The 26915-nt window shown below is 42.7% G+C and overlaps 1 protein-coding gene across 1 annotated transcript in view; it reads left to right on the forward strand.

Annotated features, from left to right (window-relative positions):
• The window catches only part of LOC108640360 (transmembrane protein 132B-like), a 60472-nt gene that overhangs the window by 17195 nt on the left and 16362 nt on the right, over positions 1-26915 (forward strand). Inside the window, exon 2 of the mRNA XM_018076486.1 lies at positions 20461-20601. Within this exon, the coding sequence (XP_017931975.1) occupies positions 20461-20601 (141 nt within the window). The remainder of the gene's footprint in view (positions 1-20460; positions 20602-26915) is intronic.

The raw sequence follows: 26915 nt of genomic DNA on the forward strand, positions 1-26915 counted from the left end.
AGGTAATGCACGCCTGATGTGACTTCTGGAAAGAAGCAAACAGGGAAAAGAAATTCTCTGAGAAGGCTGCTCGATCTGCTGGGGAGGAGAATGGATAGAAGTGCAACACTGCAGTGCAAGGGCATTTGCCAGGAATTCTACTCAGGCCAGGAGTTCTACTCAGGCATGGAACATGGGGCTGTGGGGCACTGGGAAGTTGTCCCTTCCCTCCAGCTCCAGGTGGAGCAGGGACCTACTCCTCAGGGCACACAGAGCATATGTGTGCAGATGGACTCGTGCAGGGCCCCATTAGCTTGTGCTGTGTGCCCTGTGTGGCTGGCGTGCCACGGGGAGCTTGGCAAAGGGTCATGTCAGTGGGAAGCAGTGCCCTGTCAGGGAATTTCACAGTGCATGCACATGCAGCCTCCGTGGGTCAGGCCTGATTAATGGATTTGGCCAGAAAACCAAAGGGAGCAGCCAGTTTGGGAAGCAGCACTGCTGTCTGTGTGCCCTCCAAACTGCCAGGGAGGGAGCAGCAGCAAACTTACCGAGTGGGTAAAATAAGCTTTGCATGTACAGGAGGCATATGTGTAAAGAAGCAAAGCCCCACCTCTACTGCACTGTGTGTTTGTGCTGTTCTGGAGAAAGGTTCAAACTGTACCTAGAAATAGGTCTTTCTGAATTTGAGAGCAGTTTCATGATAGAACATGGCAAACAAAAACCCATGAATATACATCATTAAAATACCTACTTTAAACTTCATGTTGTACGGATTTATATTTCCTAGACATTTTTCTTGAGGTTTTAAACCCTGGGTGCTTCCAGAGAGCAAGAGATTTGGTGCCAACAGTCCATCATGTTATAAGGCCTGTATCTTTCTACATACCTTGGAGTGAAGGGTAGCACAATTCATGGATTACAGGAATTAATATGGTTTCTTTTATGTGTAATTATGGAAGGCAAATGTATTTAAAACAAAAGAACTATCCAGTTCCATTTTACTTTGAAACAGATGGCAGAGGCAGCAACATCAAGAGACAGGGAAGCAGGCTCTTTCCATTTCAAGGAAACGTTTTGTTTTTGTGCAGGCAGAGCAGGGGATTAAGCCTGGGCAAAAAGGTTGAAGGTTGTGTCTACTCAGCAATACTTTGAGAGGGGCCACATATGGAGCTGGCATCCTCTGCTTTTGGTGTAGCTGTGTTTTCTGGGCAGACAAAGGGTAGATGTCCAGCCCAGATGCACCTCTGCCCCCATGACACTTCTCTGCTGCCTGCTTCTTGTTCAGCTGCCCACGTGTCCTCCTCCAACAAGGGCAGAGACACTGTTCAAAGCACCTCTAAAACTCTGATGTGCTTAGACATCAAAAATGGGAGGTGCACCTCTCTTGCTATGGAGTCCTGGTGATCGCTCGCCTTAGGGGGGAGAGCATATGTACAGCAAATGGACACTTACATAACCCTATTAGCTTATACTGTGTGATTTCAACTGTTGGTTTGCCACAGGGAGCTCGAGGAGAAGAATTAGGTAATATAAATAGAAAGATGACATCCTCAGAAAGAGCGCCATTCAGCACATATTGCTGGCTGGCCTCATGGTTCGGAGCCGATAAGCAAATTTGGCCTGAATCCTGTTGCAGCATTTTATGATGGCACCAGCATAGCAGAATTGGCAATATCAGCAGAGGTGGACGCTGTGGATGTGATCCCTGCCATCCGCTGCCCGCAGCGCTGACTGCAGGAGTCTGCCTCTCAGTGGCAGAAACCTGGGGCCAAATTAATTGTGATTAATTTTGATTACAGACCATTCCCTTTGAAGTGACTCTCAAGATGAATTTGTCCCATGAGTGCTTTAAAGGGCAAGTTGCTCAGAAGTGCTTCTGCTAATGCATCCTCCAGGTTTATTTCAAATATCCTGGTTTTTTTTTTTTTGTTCAGCAATTGGTTCCTGGTACAAATACAGACACTTTGCATTAATTCCCTATAGGGCTTCTGTGCCATATTTTTAGGCTTTTGAGTGGCGTTGTGGAAAACATGAAAGCATTATGGTAATGATCAAGGCCAATTCTTGCCTTCTTTATTCAGATATCAATTAGGGAAAAGAAAAATCTGTGATGCTTAATCATGCAGAAATCCTGCTAAGAGCTCATTTAAGGGAGGGTTTGAGTGGGGACCTCAAGATTTGGCCCCTAGTGCATGATGAATTTTAACAACAGTGAGGTAGTGATTAGGTGGAAGAATGTGACTATAAGTGGTTGAAGTGCTGGAATGGAAAAAGAGTTAACAGCATTGTCTGCTCAGCACCACAAGGAGCTGTTGCATATTATTACATTTAAAGAAAAGGAAAGTACAATGAATGCACTTTTAAGCCAATTCCTCCCACCGTTCTTTTCATTTGTTTGGGAATATTCTGTGGGACTGACCGAAGGCTTTGTCTGGTGTAGCAGTAGCCTCTCAGCTGCCTAATAGCAGTGAAGGAAGTATGGAACAGCACCTTCTCTTACTTATTTACTCATAAAAAGCAGTGTTTACAGAAAGCTATGCTTTGACCCATGTTTTAAGAAAAGCCACCCGTGCTTCACTCCTTTCAGTCTTCTGAAAGCTCACGTGATGAGAAGCACTTCTCACCACGAGCAAACTGCCAAATGCATTTGAAATGGAAAATTTCTGATTGAAATGGGCATCTTGGAGCTTCCAGCTGCTGGCGACCGTATGGCAAAACAATGGCGATGTTTGCAATTGCTCTGCAAAAGCTGCTTATCCAACAATCAGGACAGCTTTAAATATTTATTTGAGACTGGTTGGTTTTAAGTATTGCTTTTTGTCACACATACTGTCTAACTAAAACAGGGTGATGGCAACCAGGGATCCTGTTTACCCACATCATGAGTGCTGAAGGTGGGTCATTTCAGGGCCTTACAGGTCTCTGCAGAGAGGAAGAGGAATTTGGAAATGCTTGGTTTCACTTGGAAACCGAATTTTGAAGACTTTTCTAAACAAATGTGAAAATTTCAGATGAGGGATCAAGAACAGAGGAAAACTTCCCAGATTTTTTTCCATTCATAGGTAGAGATTGAGAGCAGCAGCAGGAAGCTCTGAGGCTGGGGCACTGGCCAAGTACTCAAACTTGAATTGAGTTGGTTTTCTGTGTCATCTTTCCCCATTTTCAGTAAGGTAGATGCTGACTTCCAGCTATGCTGCTTCCTGTGTTCTCTGTTCACCTTTGAGGTCTGTGGTTGGATAGTTTGTGCTCGGAGGATCTTTTGGTGTGTGGAAGGGGTGAAGGAGAGCTTTGCCCTTCACGTGGTCTCTTGTTCCTCTTCCACAGCTTGTTCATGAGTCTATAGCAAAGCTTTTTCTGACTCTACAGCTGTGTGACTCAAGTGCAGGACACTGGTGTGGCTGCAGCCAGCTGCCGTGTCATGGGCTGATGGCAGCTGGGAAGAGAGGGGCTGTCCATCTGTGTCCCAGAAAGTCCTGTACATAGGTAGAGAGGCTCTTTGGTGCAGAAAGTCCTCTGACAACTAGGAAATGTAATTTTGAAATTTATCCTTACAAGTCCTTCTGACAGCTGTTCCTATTAGGAACTCAATCAGTACAGCATTGTGAATTCAGTCAAGTTTTCCCTTGACATGCTATGAATGTATTAAGTGATGAAATGTCATAGAATCAAAGCAAATTTGCACTTATTCCAGAAAGAAATCTGAATATGTAACTGTTGTAGTGGTGATGGGGTAAGCAGAGATTTGCATTCCTTTTGGTGCTTAATGGAAATTCTGAGTAGTTGGACTGACCTCCCAGCTAATGTAGTGGTAATCCTACCATAGCCAAATTGTTTCTCATTTCTAACCATTTCTGACCAAGTTTGAATCCCAGTGTTTCTGTCTGGTTGGCTCTAGTTTGCAATTGAATAATTTAAATACAACTCCCCTGTTGTATTCCCATGTACTCTTTGCAGAATTCTCTTCCTGAGCTGTAGGAAGTGATCAGGGATCAAAAGGGGGACTTCTTGCACCCAGCAAATCTCTTATTTAAGCAAACTGCCTCTTGTCTTGAGTCACCTTGGAGAAAGTAGCTTTTCAGTAAACAAAGGGGAAAATCTGCTTAGTACATTTTTGGTTATGAGACTGTAACTTGTAGCAGGCTCTGCCACTAATCTGTCTGATGGAGGAATGGGCACCTCTTAAGAAGCTGCGGCCCAAAATTAATTTCGGCAAATGTATTTGCTCTTTGAAGAAACACTGCTAAGGGTCTGAAAGCTGTTGGGAAGCTTGTCCAGCTCAGGAAGAAGAGCTGAGATGTGGTGTGGGTTGGACATGTGGTGGGTTGGGTGTACTGGGGGGGATGCTGTGGCTGAGCTGGCACTGCTTGTCCTGCTGTGGGACCTGTGGGACCACACACCGGGGTCACGGGGTGGGCACGGAGCTGAAACGCTGCCTCTCTTCAAGTCCTCCCAGGCTGAGAAATGACAAACCCATTATCCCCTCCAAGCACTGAGGTCTTCTGGCTGCTGAGCCATCAATAACACACCCCATCATTTCCCAGACAAAGCTTTCCTGTTCCTTGGGTTTTGTGACACGTCTGCATCCGTCGCTGCCGCTCCACCGCACGTCGCCGGCTGTGTGAGCCTTTCACAACACATCGCTCTGCACTGAGTGTCAAAAAGCTGCTCAGAGGCATTGAGGTCTCTCCTTGCTTTGTTTCAAGCCTGAAAACCTTGAGATTTTTTCCATGTTTTTGTTCAAGCCAAAGAAAACGTCCATTGGAAGGAAGAATCTCGGGATTTGGCTTTACAACCTAAACGCAGCCGATTTTGCCACATCAGTGGTTTATCTGAGCGAGGGCTGCAGCATTGTCTCCTTTTAGGGGCTCTTGTCTCCCTTGTTCTCCCTCCCCCTCTGCACTGTGTAGTGCATTTGGAGCCTTCCGAGGCCATTTCCAAAGTGTTGTGATTCATCAGTAATTACTCTGCTTTGAATCTATTGTTAGTTTACTTTTCATATAAGTCCCCAGCTTTAAAACCTGCTCTTCAACTTTTATTTCATTCAAGTTTATATTGGTCTTGGAAAAAAAAAATATAATCTTGTGCACTTTTATTGTCTTTTAGCATCTGCTTCATTATTTGTTATATTTCAATAGTTATTTATTCCAATGAAGGAATATAAATGTTGGAACATTGTGCAGAAAGTCAAATGAACTGCCAGCAGTAAATAGCATTTTTGATCAGTTTATTCATTTTTCTTTCTGCTTGCAAATTGCTTGTAAATATGCCTCCATTTGTACAACTTTGGTTGTTATTTGAAGTTATTCTGCAAAGAGAGATTACTTGACTTGTTTCATACTAGGCGGGCTTGCAGGATTTCATCTGATCAACTATAAGCTTGGTGTTATTTATTTTTAAGAGTAACCCTTCTGTTTGTGCAGTGTGCTTTGGCAGGCAGCACGGGCTGTCCCGATGCATTGGCTTGCAAGCTTTCTCTCTACATCAGCTTTTAACTAATATGTAGGAGTTAAATAAATATCAATGACTGTGCTCTTTTGTTCCTAACTTTGATACATTTCCAGCCCTTTGTCCTTGTATTTGTTTTGATTCAAGTTGTTGGTCTGCATTCAGACTCCAATTAGTTTTTCCCGAAGTATTTTCTAGCAATTCTTAATGGGTACGACCTGCCCTGTCCATTTGTTAGCCTGCTCTTTATAAAAACTCTTTAACATAGGACTCTTTGAAGCATCTGCAGCCCACCAAAACCTAAAAACCCTTCTGCTACGAATTTCCCATCAAATTTCTTTGCTCCACAGAGCAGAACTGACTTATCCGCGAGTTCTTAAGGTCGACAAAATTGTTCCTCGTGAGACATTCAGTGAAAATGAAATCTAAAATCAATGGTCATCTGCTGAAACAGCACCTTCCTAGACATTTAACGTTTGAGCTTACTGGTACTTCATGACTGGCATCTTTGTGTGATGGTCATGGGGAATTCAAGGAGTCACAGCATAATTTCTCCCCTTATGCAATGCTTTACGTGGCTACGTAAAAGTAATCTTACATCAAGTGTCATGTTCAGCGTAAATCAAGAATGTGGAGGAGGCTGCACTTTTAAACCTGTGGCAGGAAATCACATTAAATTCAGTGTAATTACATTGTTCTAGAAATGTGATTATGTGTTTCAACTACCAGCCTCCCACTAAATTACTTCAGATCAGTCTCAATCTGTGGAATGAAATCTGCCTGATTTAGATGTAAAAAATGCAATAAATATGAGGAAGTGCATTTTGCATTTATATTTTATGCTCACCTGTGACTGTTTATTACCTTCTCCAAATCTAGCCTTTCCCAATCTCACCTGCTTCATGCAGGGAAATTGAACCCTGACTTCCCTTAATATCATGATTTAGTCTTTGCAGTACCCTGTGTATGACATTAGCTACTTAATTTCACATAAAACTGCAGAGAGATCTTAACTACAGGAATATTCCGTAAAGAAAGGGTTTCCCCAAGTGAAAATAAGATAAAATGTTCTCAGGACTAAGTAAAAACTTGAATGTAATGGTACTGCTGAGGTTTCACTGTTCTGAAAGGTAAAAAAGAGGGATAATATTGGTATTTCTGATGAATGAACTTTAGACTATAGCTTGCAGGTCCACTTTTTTAAGCCCACTGCTGTGCTGGCAGACAGTGTTATACCTGAGAATAGTTGAGCCTGAAGTTAATTGAGGATGATAACTTGACAGTGAAGATTCAAGTGAGGAAGGCAACACTGCCAGGAAGGAAGAGAGCACTTTCTCAACTCCACTTAAAAAGACTTCATCCATATATATAGTGATTTTCTGAATGGTGCCTTTGTAATTTGAGCTCTTCATCAGCAAATCAGATCATTTATAGCCTAACTATCAAATTAGAAAGCAGTCTCAGCCCAGTAACATACTGTCTTGGCGTTTAATATCCACAAGCTATTGACGTGAGTAATTGATAACAAGGTTTTATATCAGCAATTACTGGCATGGAAGATATTGTCACTTTAATACCCCAATACTTGACTCTAGGATGAAGTCAGATATAGTGACAGTAATTGCTGGGGGAAATAATTACAGCCACAATCACACAGGCATCGACAAACACCACCTTTGCAGGAGACTGATCTGAAAGCTGAGCTCTAACTTGATGTTAATGTTGCAATTGGAAAACAATTGCAATTTGTAGGTGCAAAATTGTGTCCATAAAAATACCAGGCAGGTTGCTTTGCTTGTGCTTCTTTATCCCTTGGATCTTCTGTAGGAGTAAGCAGAGTTACCCAGTTGTTGGATCAGGCTGCATTTCTCAACCTTTAGTCCCAACAGCATCTCCTGTGTTCAGAGCACCACCAGGATGGGTGACTCTTTGAAAGTGGAGAGTTTGATTTGTGAATAAATCTTCTCCAACTCTCTCTTTAATTTAAGTACCAGATAACTTTAAGCCTCCCTCCCCCACCTCCTTTCCATACTAAGTCTCAGTGAATGGGTCTTCCCCTTAGTTTTAATGGGTTTTTGAATATCTGAGCAGTACAGTCAAAAGGACCGTGAAAATAAAGGTTTGACAGCTGTAGAAACTACTCAGATGTTCCATGAAGATGAAGTAGGGAAGGAAATGATTAATCTTTCTGTCTTTTTCAAGATGTGTTAAGATCAGACCAGGTCATTTTCTCTGAAGAGCTTGGGAGGAGCTCAGAGGGAAAAGGGCTTGTCTCCAGAAATTAATCTCCTGGTCTTCAGGATTAGGCTCTTGAAATATGTCTGAAAGTGACTGCTGTAACAGAACAAGGAGCATTTATTCCATCTTCATGCATTTTATAAACCATTTCAAGTATGATTAAGCTCCCCCTCCTCCAGCTGTTTCCAGGTATTCATGGGTGCATGATGAGTGATATTATTTCATGAAAATACTGTCTTTTTGGTTTTCACTGCTTTATCAGATTTTTCATGACCCGAGAGATACATTTTTCTGCTGGAGTGAACAAGAAGGCTGGGCTGATGTGGCTGCATGCAGGGCTTTCTCCAGCCCTGCTGTCAAGCCTGGAGAGCAGAGCTGTCCTGCCTGTCCCCATGTCCCCAGCTGTGGAGGAAATCTGCTCCTCTGGACACCCTGGGAGGGGAAGACTCCAGAGAGACAGTTCTTTCCTTCCAGGCACAGGGAAGAAGAACCACAAAGACACTTGTTTTACTTGTCCCCTTGAAGCAAGATAGGAGTGGCTGCTGTTTTCCTGCTCAAGCATAACTAGTCATAATTAGTTTAGCCCTGGGTTACTGGTCCTTTGCTGTATGAGCTCAAGAGGGGGTGTGTGTGGGTGTGTATGTGTGTGTGTTTCTCATAGTTAAGAATTCTGGTGTAAAACCACACTGGCATCATCCTCACTCCAGTCACAACCATTTCTTGACCAGCCACAGATTTCCCAGCAGATGTTAAATGTTCTTAACGTGTAAAGACGATTTTGACCCCAGATGCCAAGCTGTGAGACCATCATATGGCACCATGGAGCCGAGGGCACAGTGTGCTGCCCCTTGTTAATGTGACTTAACAGCTGATTTCCTTTACTGAAGGTTTGGAATCCCCCCTAAGCACAGCAGATTCCCTTGCTGAATTAGATCGTCTTTCTGTGGTTTGAGCCTCTATATCAGAACGATTTCAGTATTCAGTCCTCTAAACAAGGCTCATTAATCACGAATTCATGACTAACAGTGTTAGAGACTAGTTACAGTTGGAAAAGCGGAACAGGAATGGGAAGTGCTTAATGCTCAGTTGGATGCAGTGTCTCACTGTGAGTGTTTTTCACTGAAAACCCTTGAATGCACTGTAATGGATTTTAACTGGTTTTATAGGAAGTTGATTCTGTGCCCCCCAACTCCTCCCAGTGGGAAAGCCTGATTTTGGAGTGTTTGTTATGGCAAACACAGTGTATGCTTTGAAATGCTGAAAGTTTGAGAGACTTCTTAGTAGCCAGCACTTAGACCTCTCTAGTCTTCATAAAACATGAATTGTTTCTCCTCCCCCTTTTTTGATCATGACCTTTTGCAGAGATGATTTTTCATCTGGTTTCTGAGGATGTATAGGAGCTTGAATCTTGGAGAGGTCAAGGAAACAGGCTAACCAAAATCAAAGCTGTGAGGGTGGCTCACTGGTATCCTCACAGTGCTGGGAGCTGTCCCTTGCTGTTTGTCTCACTGAAGTTCCCTGGGGCAGTGCTGGGTGTTGGAGCCTGTTGTGCTGCTGCTTGTAAGAATCAGCTCCTGGTGAAGGACCTTTTTTCAGTTCTTCACTCTTGACATGCTCCTGAGTGAATGTTGTTTGGCCTCAGACTACTGAAGCAGCTCATTTGGCAAGGATGTTGTGACTGAGCCACAGTGGAGGATCTGCTGTCCTTACAGGGAGAATGCTGGGACTGCAGGTGAAACCAGAACAGAGAAGTCGTGGTGGCAAACAGACCAGCTGGTAAAGGAAATGTGATAAAGGATAAAGTACTGGTGTTAGGAAGGAAAGGGAAAGCTGCAGAGGGAATGATGCTATCACCTCTACTGATTTAGGAAGTGAACTGACCCCCTCTACCTCTGTGCTCTTCTGCACATACAGACAAAACAGGAGCACCTTCCTCTGCCACTTAGGTCAGATGCCTCCAGTTTTTGATTATGGCCTTTTTGTCCTGTTATGCCCCCAGGTTTTTGTTGCATGCACAGTGCCAGGACGTAGGTCTTTGTTAAGGATTAACGATCTGGAAATGGATTTGCTCCCCTGAAATCTGCAAATGTTTTAAAAAGAAGTCAGAAGCACAGTGTGCAGCTGCCTTTCACCCTGTTTATTGTTGTGCCAGACCTGTCTGCCCACGTGTTACATCATGTTGGAATCCATCCTGAAGCAGGCTGCTGTCTGTGACTGGTTTTCAGCCCTGCAAACACTAGAGTTTAATTTAAAAGTCGCTGTAGGGATTAAGGAATCCTTCCCCAATCCTGCTGGTCCAGGGTGAGTAATTCCTTTCGACAGGCAAGTAAAATGCCATTAGTTTCTTGCATTACCATCAATCACTGTGGTAAACGGCAAGTAATTTTTGTGGGGTGGCTGCTAAATTTTCCTGACAGCTTTGCAAGGCTGGATAAGCTTTCTAAGCTGCAACAGCACTGTGAGCAACAGTCTTTGGAGGGCTGGATCCTCCTGACTTCTTTGCCCATCTCAGGCTCTGGGGCTGCTGGGGTCTTTCTGTGAGGCATCAGCTTGTGGGATGATATTTTGGCCAGATCTGGAGAACAAAAGCCTGGAATTGGAGCTTCAAGGCATACAGAGGAGAAAAATTGTCTCCTCATCTTCATAGTTAGAAATGTTGGAGGCAAATCCAGGCAGACAGTGCTTTGGCACCATCCAGTTGTGGGGCTTTCTCTGGACTTTACTGCAGTAGATTATGGACCCAGCTGTCCTCGGAGGGGAGACAAAGCTTGGGACTTGCAAAATCCTTGCCAAATCTGCAGAGATCCAAAGGGGGATTCAAAGAGTCATTGGTCCAAGTTCAACCTACCTGCAGAGGGTCTTCAAAAAGCTCCTGAGAAGCAGCACCTGAAGAAACCAAACTGGGCTGCCAAGGGTAAAAGCCTGTTGGCACAGGGGCCAAAGGGCTGATTAAGGCTACTTGAGCACCAGAGTGAAGAGCTGATTCTTGAAGAGAGTCTTGGAAAATTGTGGTCTGCAGCTAGAAAAGGAATCTTACAGTAAAAAAATCAGAATGAAGGGGAAAAAAAAGGGAAAAAAGGTCTTTGGTGTTTTATCCCAGCTGGAGGGCTGGTTCTCGTCAGAATTCGTACATTATTAGCCTGCTTGGTGGTCATTGGTGCCTGGAGTACAAACCACATAATCATAATGCTCACTAAAGTTTTCACTAGCAGCAGAAAAATGCTTTTTTTGCTGTAATATATGATGCCACCTTTTCAAGAAAAGTACTGGTCTGAGCTATGCTGGAAATTGAATTCTGTCTTGTGGAAAGGGAGATTATTTGCCGAGGTTTCCTTATTCACTGTCCTAGCACATTCTGCTCAAGGTAAAGGTGCACTCCAGGATGATTGATTGGCAAGCACGAGAGGACTGCTGTTCCATGTGACAGGGATATAAAGAACGATATTTTTATTTTTTGACAGTGAAGGGGAAATGGCATTACCAGCAATATTCAGCAATGTACTCTGCAGCCCCAGTTAGCTCTGCATATTTTATGGCATCCATTTTCTTTCTTCGATTAAACAACATAAAACCCCATAAAATAATCCAATAAAAAACAACAACTACTAGTTCAGGCAAAGTTCTTGTGGCCTTTTTAATTTTGGGAGATATTTCATTGCTGTGTTTTTTTTTTTTCACTCTTCCCTCTAACTCTGTCCCTTGTGCTCAGGTCGGTGTCTCCTTGCCACAGCCTGGGTGGAGGTCCTGGTAACAACCTCTTTTGTGCTGCTTCTTTATGCAGAATGCTGAGCAAGCATGGAAAAATGTACCATAGGTCCCTTAAAGACCACAAACAGTCCAACAAATACAACAAACTCCAGGGTTGACTGTAATACTCTGCAGCAACCCAGGAAAGTTCCGATTCCAAGTTATTTATATTATGTCTGGTAAAAGATAATTATTTGTAATAGTGCAAATTATATTTAATAAACTTTTTTCTTAGAGGAAATGTATGAGTCTCCAGAGTGGTGAGCAAATTCAGCCACAGTGATGTTTTAAAAGGTGTAAACCCTCACTCAGTGCTGACCAAGACAATGCCATGGAGCTCATTATCTGCTTTTACAGGGAGAGAGGTGGAAAGTTTTTACTTTGTTGTTGTTTAGGTGCTTCCAGAAACCATGACCTTCAGGGCTTTTTTTTTTTTTTATTATTTCATTTTATTTGTAGAGGTAGAAAAATGACTTCTTTATAACAATTCTTTGTCTCCCAGGAGGCCTGAACCCTATTCAGGCTGCAGACATTTTTGCTGTGCTGATTCCTGAAAGGAACCTTTCAATAAAAGGAAATCTGTGAGTAGCTTTGTCTTTGCAGGAGGAAACCTCTGGCTTACTTTGATTTTTTTCATTATGGTTTCCAAAGCTGTGTTTCTGCATGATTGCAAGAATTCCGAGTTCAAATACTTTGGACACCTTCAGGCTTGGTAATGCATATTCTCCTGTACTTCTGGGCTTTGAGAAAGAGTTTCATTTATCAGAGCATCACACTGGTTTCAAGGCAAAGGACATGGTCTGAGTGTTTTAGATCTTTCAGAGTAAGGTTGAAGAGACTGAGGGGGATTTGATTTTTGTTCTGTAGACACGTGTTACAGAAAACCACTCCAGTGTTTTATTTCTCCTCTCTACAGAGGAGTTAAACCACAAATTGTTGTGCTGGAGAAAAGAGGGCACACGGTTCAGCTCTTGGAGATGTCTAGAGGCACGTGACAGCAGACACTCCTGAGCTCTTTGAGTAATCATCAACACACCATAGACTCAGTTAACTCAATGGAGGCAGTGGAATAAAGGAAAATATCTCTGCTCTTTCAGGGGATGCAGAGGTGTGAGCTGCTTGTGCATCCTAATGAGAAAGGGACGTTACGAGTTGTTTGGATGTTATGAGTTGTAAGGATCATTTAGGCTTGGAAAAAGACCTGCTGTCTCCTCCTGATCAACAGTAGTAATGGTTAGTTCATGTTTATTGGATACTTTGAATGTGTAAAATGTCAAATGAGTTTTCAGAATTGTGTATTTATTTGCAGATTATGGGCAATGTTTCCTGCCCTCCAGGCAGGCAAAGGACAGAGGACCTGCTCCTCTTCCATTCTGGTCTAGCAGGAGTCTCTGGGGCTGTCAGGCCTTTTTTCCTGCTGTGAAGGGTTTGCTGGAATTTAAGAGCTTTCATCACAATCTAGACCCACATTTGCTTATACTATAATTAAAGTAGTTTGTATGTCAAAGGCACAACAATGTTTTCAGGTGGATCCCATAAATTTTGACTTTGAGCTTTATTAAGAAAATGCCAATTGCTACAGAACTCTTTGACTTGCAGTTTTAAGTACTACTGAGAAATCACAGAAATATACTGAAATGCAGTATTTGTACAATTTTTAAGGATACAAATACACAATGTCTCCATAGAAATAGTAAGGTTTTTTTGGCAAATTTCCATACAAAGTTGAGTAAACATCCTTATTCCCATTTTGAAGTTGTCCAGACAGTTAAATGGTTAATAACATGTCTTTAGTCAATAGATTTGGACCTGATGTCTCCTGCCCCAGTGCCTGGCAACTATTTTTCTCCCAGAGGGACAAAATTCCACTATTGTCATATTTCAAAGAAAATAGTGCTCACTGTGGGAGATGGCATTTTCATTTCATATTACATAAAGACTTCAGAACCTCTCAGGTTTCCATAGCAGTGTTGGAAACCCATATAAAACAGGTCTGGTTTGTGACAGGAATAAATAAGGATAAAAATTAATAGCTTTAATTTCAAGCCAATAAGTGTGTCTTTCTGCTGTTTTTCTAAGCTCTATTTGCTTACCCAAAAGAGAGAGAGCAGGTTGAAAAATGGAGTTTCTGCTGAAATGTGAAGATGAAATCTTAAAATGTCTTCTCTCCTTTAAAAAAATGACAAAATTTGGGAATTTTCCATTGGATATGGAAATATAACATGATGTTTGTCTGCTTTGAAGTTGACCACATCCTTTTTGCTGATTTTATAGTCTTATGTCTTATAAATGTTTCTGAGACACCTTCCCTTTAAAAAAAAAATTCCTAAAGGGGGGAATCTCTTCTGACTTTCCTTCACAGATGTGAAATTTAACATTTCAGTGTTAAACAAGTGCTTTAAAATTCATCAATCTGGTGATCTAGAACAGCTGAGGAACTCCTAAAATGTTTATACAATCTTAGGAGAAGTGGGGATCTCTTGAGGGAAGCTACTGCACTTTTTTTGGAGAAGTTTTATGTACAGTTTGATGAAAAGAAGGAGGAAGAATTTTTGGTAAAATACTCCCCCCATCATCATCTCCTGTTTTTCATCCTGTCTTATTTTGATCATGCTTCTGTAAAAACTTCCTCAAAATCATGAGCCATCATACTCAAGGGGAGGTTGTGTTAATTTGTCTTCCCTAATAGTTAATTTATCACATGGAAAGCGCTTTACTGTCAGAATCCAAATTAAAATCCTGTTTACTCTTTTCATTATTCAAAATCCAATATGCTAGTGAGCTTGATGGTTAACATATTTTGAAACATTTGATGGGCTGCAGAAAAAAAAAATAAAAAAGGTTGATCGCTTCACCTTTTTGGGCAGAAGAGTGGTAATTGCATCATTCTAAATCTTTAGCATTGATCCCCCCCATGATTTCGAAGGGTTCTCTGTTCTCTGAGTTGTTGGGCTTTTTTCATATCAGCCCCCACATCTGTTGAGCAGCTTCCCTCCTGCTTTGCACCACGCTGGTCACTGAACCTGATTTGTCTGCTTTGTCCTCCCCAGTGCTTTGACATTGACTTTTTTTTTCCTTGAGCATGTGTTGGATTGAGATATTCTGATGTACGACAGTAATAACTGCTTTCACAGAAGCTGCATCCCCAAATGTTTGGCAGGGTTAAGTAAGACAGCTACAAAAGGTTGCGTAAAAATAACTGCTGCAGGGAGGAAGTGAGGTATGCCAGAGGGAGGGAGAGGCAAATCTCCCGGGGTGGTGTAAAGGTGAGAGAGTGCTGAGGGGATGGGGTACAGAAAGGGCATTTCCACGAGGTGCAAGGTGGCTGGGAAAGCTTTGACCCTGCAGTGGGGAGGTGTTCTGGGGGAAAGGGGGCCAAGGCAGGCAGAGCACAGTACACCCCTGGCTTGTTTTGGAAACACATTTGGGCCAATTATGCATTGATTGTGCAATGAAGGGTCAGTCACTGGGGTAGTTTTTAGCATGGATGAAATTTGGAGGTCAAATCAGTTGACTCTGGAAGTTGCTGCCTCTGTCTCATAAGTACTGAGTTATCTTTATTCTCAAGGGCAAACATGCTTTCTTTTTGTCCCACTGTTGAGTTCCCACATTATTTCCCAGGTAATACCTATTGCCACTGGCTTTATATCAGGGCCACATTAAGTTTTTACCTGCTGGTACCATTAGTCAAACCTTTTTATTTGGGATTTCCTTTTATCTGGTGCTTTGCAGTGGACCTCTGTTCCAAATTGCTGTCTGCCTGCCATCTACTTAGACCTCTACATAGGTCTGTAGGCTGTTTGTTTTACATGTCATTTGTGCTTCTACACTTGTTACCTTTTGGAGAGGGTTTGGATCTTTGCAGGGTCTCTGTGTATCTTGATGTGTATTTTACGTACTTGGAAAGATAGCTTTACTTATAATGACATTAATATGGAATTGTAGAAGCAAACACAGCTGGCCTAGTGCTGCTATTTTAAGGAGAATTTGATGGGGAAGTAGTTTGAACATAAGTATGTGACAGGTCTTTTAAAATATAAAAATACTCCAAAGAACTAAAGCTCTTGGAAAAATACTTTAGAAAATAAGCACTTGCTTAGGTGTGAAGATTTAGGGCCTGATCCCCTGAGCTGTTGTAAATCTGACTTCCATAAGAGGTGGGGTAGTGCAGGATTCCTGTTTCACACATACTTCAGTCCCACAGCAGCAGAAATGACATTGGTACATGGGCTGGTCTTTCATGGCCATTTCCTATACAGAAACACTGCCCATCGCACCCACACCCCAGAAATCCCCAGATGCTATGCCTGAATTCAGTGATTATTTTAATTTATAATGCTTGGTTTAATGTATCCTAAACCACATGTATTTTAACTAGAAACTCCCCAGGGTCTTCGTTCAGAACTAATTGCTTGCTGTTTGTGCAGTTCTTCAAATATGTAAAATGCTCTGTGAGGGCTTGGAATTACTCAGCTCTGCTCTGATTTGGTCCTAAAGATGGGTAGGGGTGTCTAGCTGAAGTGCAAGCCTGGGAATCAACATGTATAGGCCCTCATTCTGGCTCTGCAGAGACAGTATAATTTTTGGGCAAGTTGACTAAAGTGGCCTACAGCTTGGATTTCCTGTAGGGGAAGGATAATGATTTTATTTTTAATTGGGCTAAAAATGCAGTTGAAGGGCTGACTACAGAAATGGTTGGAAATTACAAATGAAATTTATCATAGCTGTTATTATTAGTACGTCATTGAGAATGAATTTAGCTCAGATCATGTTTTCCCCCATAATAGACTATGGGGGGTAAGAAGATTTCTAAAATAGCTCTGAAAAAGTCTTTTTTCTCATAATTTTGAGCATTTCCCATCTGCTGTGAGCACATTCCTGTTTTATTTCCTAAATATCTTTTCCTTCTGTTTCTATTTTAAAGTTCCTTTTGCCAAGATTTTACTTCACAGTCACTGCTGCCAGGAGTGGGGTAGGGGTGTGTGGCAAGTAAGCATTTACCTTTCAGATTTTGCAGTTAATTGACTGGCAGGCCATGGAAGTCCCTGCACCACTTCCACTAAGTGCTTGGTGCTTAAATCCCTCTTGCAGCCCTTAAGTTGCTCTCCAGCTCTGGTGATTGCTGGTACCTTCTCCTTTCCTTCTGTTGTAATAACTGAGAGGTTTGGAGTGGCTGAATTCATGGGGTCACATACATTTCAGGCTGGGATTGCATTTTAAAATAGTTCCTGACTGTTCCAAGTTGGCAGGCTGGGAATGCTTCTGCTTGCCCACTGCATTCAGTCTATCATGTTTCTGTCCTTACATTCTGCAGTAAATGGAGGACATACTGTTCAGGGGAAAAAGTCCTGCCAGGGCTACCAAATGTACTTTGCAGTCTACACTGAAAGCAGCTCCCTCTGTTCTACCTTTGGAGCTGGAGAAGGGGCTACATTCTCTCCCGAAGCAGTTTCATTGATTCCCTGCTCTGGGCAGCTTTGGTACTTCTCCCCCTCCAGCTCCTTCCTCTTGAGATCTTATGGGGAAAATGTCATGAAAGGCAGTTCTGGAGGGTGTCACATTTCTGTGGGACCTCCTTCACCCCTGAAGAAGGGATATCATGAATAAATAGGCCCTGTTGCAGGGTAACTTCTGCTGAGCTCACTCAGTAATCCTCTGTCTCACATCTCTACTAATTGCATTATCAAAATGCCATGTACGTTGTAATGTCTTAAAGTTTTTTTAACAGGACAGTTTTCTGTCTGAAAATTCTGCTTTTCAGAAAGCAAGTGTTTCATGGAAATGAAATGTCAGTTTTGCCAAATTTCCGATTGACTGTCATCTTTTGTTCCTTTTTCCCCCCCCCCCCCCCCCCATTTCACAATTATCCTTTATAAAAAGAAGGAATTAAGCCATCTTAGTAGTAACAGTTACTTCTTGGGTCATGCTTCTGTGAAATACTTCAATTCCACGTTTTCAAGCCCAGAGACGGCAGAATTTTTGTCAGCTGGCAAATTAAAGGACATCAGATTTTTCTCAGGCAATTCCATTTGTCCTTACAGCTCCCTTTGAGTTGGAAGAGCAGCACTTCCCAGTATTTTATGTGTGAGGAAGGGAGGTATAACAAAGCTAAATAATCCACCCAAGCTTATAATTGAAGCCTGGCACGGAGTGGTGCCCACACATGTGCCATTCACCATCCTTTATCCAAGTCATGTTAGCTCTGCTAGGAATTTTTTACTCTTTTGCAAAGCCTCAGTCCCCAAAACTTACAACGATTTCTGTGCCTGTGGAGTTTGGGGGCAGATTTAAAGATATGAATCACTTATCTGAGGAACAGTAGGCTCAAACCTCCCATATGTAGGCTGGTTTAATTTGAATTTCTTGACTTTTCCTAAGTGAGAAACTGAATGTAGTTTCTTCCTTCTTTCAACCTCCCTGGCTCTACTGATATCCAAAAATGCAAAATGACATCTTGTCTCAGCCCACCAGAGCAGATGCATTGCAAGGGATTAGACTGGAATTTTTCCTAAAATGCAGCATTCTGAGTCGTTTTTGGAAAATGTAGCTGGAGAACAGAGGGTTTGATGTTCACTTGATGCTAACCCAGCAAGGCAGGAGATATGCAGCAAGTGAAAGCTGTAGGCACAGCCCAGAGCCAGCATGGCCAAAAACCAGAAGGCCTCTTGTTAAGGGACAGAGCCCTGAAGGTGAAGCAAACTGGTGGGTCAAGAGGACAGGCACCAGCAGAGCCTCATCTGATGTCCAGGCAGGGAAAAATCATCTCACAGCTGCATTGAGACACAGGAGAACAAACAGCAAAGCTCCTGGCTGAGGGAAGTGGACACAGCTGAGGGGTTGAGCTGAGAGTCATTGTTTTGGGGTGCAGTGTCTGGAAGAGGTTGGAACAACTGGAGATGTGGATAGATGTGGATATTTGAGGCTCTTGCATCCTTACCCCCACTCTATGTGTGAGGACCACTGATGGAGGTAAAGCTGAGCAGCAGCTTCATCTTCCATGAGAAAGGAGCTGCACAGGGGTCTTGAATGCTTATCCCTGCTCAGGTGTGCAGGGAACTGTGTCATGTTGCTCTTCATCCTCCTTGAGATACACCAACCCTAGATTTGGTTCAGAATAGATGTAAGTAAATGCTGCAGAGTGAAGATATCTGTGTAGGAGGACATAACAAGCTTCTGACAGATGGAAAAAGGCTGATGAATCCTGAAGTCATGGGTGAGATCCAGCTGTCCTGGTGTGTGTGTCCCCCCAGCATCTCCTGCCCTTCAATTAACCTTTAATTAACCAGGATTTGACCTGGGTGGAAAGCCAGGTTAGAGATTTCCAGACATGTTGTCAAGAAAAAACATGGGAACTTGAGGGGACAGGGAGGTAAATTTGTTAAAAAAAATATAATTTTGACTGAGAAAGAAAAATTTTAAAAAGTATTTGGTGGGGTTTTTTTCTTCCTCTTCTTCTTTTTATTTTTCTATTTTGGCCCTAATGATTTTTTTTCAAGAATGGTCGACTAGGTCTAATGAAAAGAATTATTGAATCCATTGCTGAGGGCCTAATTCTCTATCTCATGTAAATTACAAGTCAGTCTGAAATGAAGCCATGCAGGTGTCTTGCAGGAATTATTTGGTCCGCTGTAATTACTACAGCATAAATGAATGTTCCTCTGAAAAAAAAAGAAGAGGAGATGATAGGAAAGGGGCCCATCAGCTTTGAGGTGTGTTGTGTGGAGATATGAGTGCCTGTGGAAAAGCATGAAGGAGACAATTAGAAAAATATCAAGTAAAATTCTGTCTTTACAGGGAATATTTTTCATCAGATTGGTTATACCAGGCACGGATTTGACCCATCAAGCCAGTAAAGCCTTACAGGCAGAAATAAGGGTATCATAAAAGCAGGATGAATTAATTCCTTCTCAGGGGAAAAGACCACCCATTGAGTCCTGAAGTTACTTTGATCCAAATCCATGAACTCAGCTAGAACTTAAAGGAAATTCTTCATAGTGTAACACGAGCACCAAGTGGCCACGAGGCATCAGGGCAAATCCATCACAATTCACTGTTAAGTAACGCTTCAGGTCTCAGCAGAGCTGTTTCATTCCACCATACAACTAAGAGGTCCCTCTTGGCTTTGCTTTTAATTAATTAAGTCACAGTAGTGGCAATCGTGGCTCTGCAGCAGTTGCTTTCTGCCTAATTGTACTCCAGGCATATTTGCAGCACTCCTGTCAAACTCCCAGGCTTGTTTCAGGAGTCAAGCTGCACAAATGAAGTCCCTGCTATTAAAAGCAGTTTGTTTCCTATTCTTTGACAATCTGTTCCTAGTGCTGAGCCCTGCTGGAGCATGGACTTCTTATTTTTTTGGCAATTTTTTTTTTAAAGTCAAAAACCGGTGACATTTACCAGCTACCAAACTGATTTCAGACTCTCACCATGCTCAGGAAATCAAGGTTCTCCATGTCAGCATCAGATTATTTGTAGCAGCAAGAGTTTGATATGCCCAGTTTGATAGATCCTGATGCAATGGCATGAATATTTTCATCCCTCAGTCCTAGATCTGGAATAATTTATTCCTTTCCATTCCTTCCAGCAATATGGTTTTTGATCAGTGAAACACATTTTTTCATGCAGACCACCCTAATATTAGAAGACACCTTGCTCCCAAAGGTTTGCAGGCAGGAGGATGTATTTTATATCACAATCCTCTTATTCTCCATCTTAAATTGCAGGACAGACACAGCAAATTAAATCAAGTTATGCTTAGTCACATCTGCTTCATTTGTATCAGGCTGGTGCCACTGAAGTAGAAATTGTTCTTAATCTCTCCACATTGCTCGAGCTGGAAGTTGACTGGCTTTGCACATAATGAAACTCATACTTCATCTCTTTAAAATGATTGGACCTGTGTTTATCTTTTTAAAGCAGAGTGACTTGTGGTCGCAACATATCAGCCTGTTATTGACGGGAGAGGGAGCATTTCCCTTCAGCTCCCTCGTTTACCTCTCCGGGTTTGTTTGTAGGAGATCTGTGACTAAAGCAGTCCCTGTTGTCCCCCAACAGAATCAGGACAGCCCCAGGTGTGAAGATCACGGACATCAGAGTGAGCGATGCTGACCAGTGGGGGGTCCAGGAGGAGACGGACAGCGCGAGGAGCACGGCCACCGTCACCTGTGTGCACAACGACCCCGGGGCAGAGGACAGGTGAGACACCACGGCCTTTCCTGCAGTAACCCTTGCTAAAGTGCTGGGAGAGACACGCCAAAGCTTCTTTAATGAGCCGTATTGCCCTTATTAGCAGTATTTTTTCCTCCTCAGCCTCCTTGGAAAAGCTCTATGTGACCTGATGAGAGCTTTTTCCTTTTGTTTCACTTCTGAGCTTCGGATGTAGATTATCTAATTAAATTGGAGGCAGCCCACAAATCCTTAGCTCACATCTGCTTTTCATGAACCTTCAGGGCAGCAGAATTCCTGCTGCCAAAGGGCCAACAGGAAAAAATGAACTCAAATGGAGAAATATGAAGAACAATTGAAAGCAATATAGGGCAATGCTGTCTTCTTTATTTGAAAATCTGTGAAAGTCACAGCTATTCAGTTTTATTCATTATTGCTGCAAAACACCTGAGTGTCTATGAACTCTCCTGAATGCTGTGTACTTTGTTATGTTAATGCTCCCACAAGCTGTATCAAAGGTAAGGAGAAATTTACATTGTTAGTCAGAATTATGTATTTTACAAAACGAGCAATTTCTCTCCATTATCATGCAGTTAAAGTACACTGTGCATAAATTTAGCTAGAAATTGTATAATAATTAGGAAATCACAAAACTTCATGTCAGAATTTTTATTTGTGGAGTCTTTTGCATCCATCCTTTTTTCCTGAAAATTCCTGTGAGGGAGAAAAATGGTTGCTAGCAACTGTTTAGATCTAGGAAGATTGTTGTCAGAGTTTTGCAGAGCAAAGAGAGTTTCTACTCTGCTTAGTTTCTGCAGCTGTATTTGAGGAGGAAACAAATCCCACCCAGCCCTGGGTACCTGCCATAAAAGTGTTGGGGGAAAAGCTACTTAATGTGAGTTTACTTTTTAGCAACAGGCAGTGCAGTAGGCACTGCTGAGGTGAGAGTCCTCTTGGATGTGTAAAACAGGCCTGATGAATAGCAGGGAAAAGTGCCTGTTTCTCTCCAGTGCCGGTGCAGAGTGGAGGCGACTGAGTGGGACGCAGACATTTGCCTTGTAAACCCGTGAAGTGAGGGGAGGTGATTCCCCACTCTGGTGAAGTGCTACAGAGCCTTCTGGCATGAATTCCAGGCGAGGCTTTCAGTTAATCAGCTCTTTCATGCACTTCTTCTCAATTAAAAAAAAAAAAAAAAAGGAAAAGTTTGGTGGGGGAAGACCCCTCCTGTTTCCTAAGTGCATTCGCCAGTCGTAATTCCGAGGTTGTGATGCAGGAAATTCTAACCACCTTCCATCCTTATTTTCCTGGGGATTCCTAGGCTACTGTACTGATAAAGCAGAGCTCTGGCAGCTGGATTTGGCACTGTATACTTTATCTCCAAATCCTTTGCCTTTTGGCAAGAAGTCCCGACTCCTCCAAAAGATGCTGAAGAAGCCAGTGAGTCCCTTTGGTGGGGTAAGAGCTCAGCCCAAGGGGCAGTGGCCTGGAGGGGATCTTTGTGCTTGTCCTGGAGCTGCTCAGTGACACACAGAGGCTCCAGCAGTGAAGGCTCAGCCGGAATTGGCTCTGGGGGATGATCGGGGTGGCTGAGCAGTGTCTGATCTCTGCTGAACTTTGCACTGGGGATTTTTTCTCTAACAGCTGTGACCTCTGTTCTGTTTGGAGCAAGGTGGAGAGCCATCAATTTGAAAGTGAAATGCTGAGGTTAAAGGATAACTTCAGATCACTTGGTGTTACAGAAATCGAAATGAAACAACTATTTTTAAAGTTGGGCAAAAAAATAGTGTGAATGCTGAAGCTTATTGCCTTCTATGTGGTTTCACTAATCCATGAAATTATACCTGTCACAGTAACTTAGTTTTTATTAAAACTGAGTTTTGCTTTGTGTTGAACTGTTAAATTGCACAAAAGCAATGAATCTCAAGTTAATTAATACTTTGACCCTTTCCTTTGTGAGATTAGTTTAATATTTTTGGATTAATTAAAGTATGCAAATAGAAACTGCTGAAAGATCATTTCCAGATTTGCAAATATTGTAGTACTTAGAGTAAATATTTAACTTTGATCTCTACTTTAATTTGCCTTTTTGGTCATAATGGTGGCCCTCCTGTTCCTTTTGAAGGATGTTAAGTGTTTATGTGTAAATTCTGCTGTCTCATTTAAATGAGCAGAGACCTGAGCTTGCTTCTGTTAAGGTCAGTGTGGCAAAACTGTCGCTAAACCCGATTCATCTGTTCCTCCTTTTAGTAATTCAAGGAGCTTCATTAAAGGCAGTTTATGTATGAGAGCACAGGATCAATCTCTTTGGTTGCAGAGCAGAGGCTGTTAGTAAACAGAATCGTATCTACCTCGGGGGAGATGGGTTTTTCTCTCTTGGAAGTCATTTCAGTGCTGCTGAGCAGTGGGTAAGCCAGGACTGAGCCTGGCTTAGCTTTTTTCTGAGTAAGAGTTGGCCACGTTTGTGGTGGCTTTGAGCCTCCCTTGGGCTCTGTGAAGAGAGGCAGCTCCAGGAGCTCTGGTGAAACCGAGAAACTCCAGCAAGTCACAGCTGGGTTTGTGAAATCCCTGACTGTCCCTACTGCCCTGCCCCCCGACAGGGCTGTTCTCCCCTGCCTTGCACTTGGGTTGTGCTTTCTTCCTCAGTGTGCAACTCTGATAAGAGCCACCAACAGGCACTGCCTGCCAGGAGAACAGTGGCTCTGGGCTGTGACACGTTCCTAATCCAGTCTGCATTCCTTTTAGCCACTGTTATCAGCTGGAGCATTTTCAAATTTGCTTACTTTTCTAATCTTTCTCCCTCTCCCCTCTGCAGTGTTATCGCTATCCTGAGTTTTTCATCTCCATTTCTCACATTTCCCTACGCAAATTGAGTGTCCATTAAAATGCTTTAAATTAAGACCTTTCCTCCTTTCATGCAGAGTGCATCATGCCTATTCTGTGCATTACTTGAAAAAAAAATTCCTTATCACAATGTTTCAGGCAGTTTACATTATATTCTATTAAAAATCCATTTTGTCCAAGGTTGTCACAATTCATAGATTAAAGCTTTCCGGAGTGTGTTTTGTTAGGAATACATTCATAAATTCACCTCTTTAGTAGTCCCATAAGCTTGTATTTAAAACCTCTTTTTGATAATGTAGTTGAACAAAGAGTGTAAGAAGAAGAGATTTATTTTAAATACACACACGCAAATATACCCACATCTATTCTGATTTGTGTGGAGACTTGTTTTGCCCTTACTGCTGCCATCTCAAAGGACTTTTTTGGTAGCTTGTTGAGTGAGGAGATTGATTGTTGCCATCTACATCTCTTCTCCCTCATGTTCTCTCCTTGGGGCAGAACTCTGAATTTTGGTGGGGTTAGTTGAAGCAGCAGCATGGTTTGTTGCAAAAAGTTTCTGCTTCAAGCACAAACAGTCCTGCATTATGTCTGCAGCGCTTCCATTCCATAGGAAAGAATCTTTATGGATTTCTGCATTGAGTTCGATGCATCTTGTAAGGAGTGAGGAAGTCAGGGCTGGTGGGCTAAGCAGCAATTAGGGTGTTTTCAGCCCTCAGTGCAGAACAGCTGAGTTTGTGAAGGGCTGGGGTCTTACCCTGTGCTGTAGGGCTATATACTGAATTATTGCAAAAAATGCTTTTGAACCACAAGGCTAAAATTTGGGAGTCTACCAGACAGGAATCCTTTGTGGTTTCCAGAAAATTGATCCTACTTTTGTAAAGACCGTGCAGGCTTTTCTCACTGTATTTGCCAAAAGATGGATAGAGCCTTGCAATTCTTGTGTCCTTTGCTCCTGAGAGTTCTCTGGAAGCATCTCAGGAAATGCCACAAATTAACCTGCAGTGGGACTGGGGCAAGAGGGCTCGAAAAGACACCCTGAGAGCCTGGTCCATCTTGGCAAGCTACAATACCCCATAACTCAGCACTGATACCCTGAGGAATGGGATTTCTGGAGCTTTACCAGAGTGATTTAGCATTTTATCGGATTAGGTTGTTTCAGGTCTTTGCTGAGCAGGAGCTGAGTTTCCGTGGTCTCATTTGAAAGGCCCCACAATACCACGTATTTCATGGTCATGGTGTTTGGTGTCTCCTTGATGGAAAGCTGAAGAAAAAAAACTTAATGTGACTTGGCCCTTGGTTCAGGACAGATGAGATGGCAAGAGCACAACAACTTAGGTCAGAGAGTTGCAGCTCAGCTCTGAAAGAGAGCATAGAAAGAGATAATTTTCCTTACTCAGGAACACTGTCATTAAATTGTATTGGATTATCATCAGGTAAGGAGAGTCTGATCCTCTGACAAACTAGTATTTTAATCAGAAGGGTTATATTTATGCTAACTAGCAAAGTTAATAAAATTGATTTTACCTGCAGTGTTGAGTACAGTGTTATTGAGACCAAACTGGTTCTTCTCACCTAGGGATTATTTTATCTTCATGTCTATAATACAGCTTCCATCTCTCAGGATATCCATCACTGCATAAATTAAACTTGCATGAGGGGCACTCAGAATGCAGAAGTAAGGAGACTGAAATCTTCAGAAAGCTTTTTTTCAAGTGCCCTCAGAAGTATTTATTCTGTCACCTGAAAATTTACATATATATTTTTTTTAATTGATACAGACCAGCTCAGCTCTGGCATTTTACATCATCTATCTTTAAACTTGAATGAAAAATTAGGATTCTATAATGATCATTCCATTTCTTTACTATTTTAAGAGGTGTTTACAGAGTTCAAATTATTTAAATTATTTTACAAAACTGTAATTGTAATGTCTAAGACAGAAAAAGCAGTTATTTTATGTATTTATAGATAGGTTTTAAAATAATTCACTTCTTTTTCTGTGCTTGCCCTACATATTCCACTCCCCATTTTACCGAGGGCAATAAGCACTTACTCCACCTGGAAGCCTGGGGTGCTCTGAGGCTTCCTGGCAGTGCTCAGCACTATCTCTGCCAGATTGGAGCTCTCTCTCACAGCTTTTTGGAGGTGTTTCTGCACTGAATTCCCCACCACTCCGCTCCAGAATGACACACTTGAGTCCTGTGTTGCCTCCAAGCTCACATGCCATCAAGCAGTGGTAGTGTGGTGCATATTCCCACTGTCTCCAAAGCAGAGCCTGCTGTGGTCCAGGGGGTTTGATGAGCGGGAGAGACCTCACTGCAGTTACAACTTCCTTGGGAGGGGAAGAGGAGGGGCAGGCACTGAGCTCTGCTCTGTGGGGACCAGTGACAGGACCCCAGGGAATGGCCTGAAGTTTGTCAGGGAAGGTTTAGTTTGGATATTGGAAAAAGGTTCTTCCCCAGAGGGTGGTTGGGCACTGACCAGGCTCCCCAGGGCAGTGGGCACAGCACCAAGGCTGCCAGAGCTCAGGGAGCATTTGGATGATCCTCTCAGGCACAGGGGGTGACTCTTGGGGATGGTCCTGTGCAGGGCTGAGGGTTGGACTCGATGATCCTTTTGGTCCCTTCCACCTCAGCAGATTGTGTGATTCTGTTATTTACTGCAGTGATTTGGTCCTGTGGAGGATCTGGTGTGGTTGTATCCAGAGTGCCAGTTCAGCACAGGGCACGCTGGTGCTGGAATGAGGAGTTTGGTTGCTTCTGTAAGATAAATAAGCCTATAAAGATGGGTGGCTGTAGCACACAGCAGTGTGCTGTTAACCACACTGGGGAAGGCATCAGGCCATGCACTGAAACACTCACTGATGTGTTTATAGCCAAAGGAACTCGCCTGGCCCCAGGACACTGAGTGTGTAAAGTGCCATCAGCAGCAGCAGTTGTCTGACAGAAGATCAATTGCATGTGTTGCTTTACACAAAAGAGCAGTAACTGGTAAAGACAGACAGCCTTGCTCTGTCTTATTTTAGGCCATGCAAAGGCTGTGGGCTGGATGCCATGAGGTTCACATAGTACTACAAAGTGAATGAGCAAGAGGAGCAGAGGGAGCAAAGAAACACAAGAAGATGTGTAAAGCACACAGGAAAGAATAGAGAACAGCTGAGGGAAAAAAATCTGGGGAGATGGGAAAGGAAAGCCAATGCTGTCATCCCCTACCAGACCAGTCTGATGTAGGTGAAGTGATCAGACTTCCTTAGGGCCTCTTTCCACCATTAAAGCTGTATTTCTATGAAGGCAGCTAATTTGAAAAGAAAGGTTTTGAATTAAAACCAGAGGTGCTTAGGGTGTAGGAAGAAGCCATAGATTCTGTGGTGCAGCGGTTTTGGGTGTTTCCTTCCTATTCTTATGCACTTACTGCTTTCCTTAGGTCGGAGGTGTCATGGGCAAAGAAATGTGCTTTGAATGTAGAGTGCCTATGGCCTAAAGATCCTGCAGGAGTTCATTCCC

The sequence above is a fragment of the Manacus vitellinus genome, unplaced genomic scaffold (assembly GCF_001715985.3).
Source record: "Manacus vitellinus isolate BGI_N305 unplaced genomic scaffold, ASM171598v3 scaffold_31_pilon, whole genome shotgun sequence".
In the NCBI taxonomy this organism is placed as follows: Eukaryota; Metazoa; Chordata; class Aves; order Passeriformes; family Pipridae; genus Manacus; species Manacus vitellinus.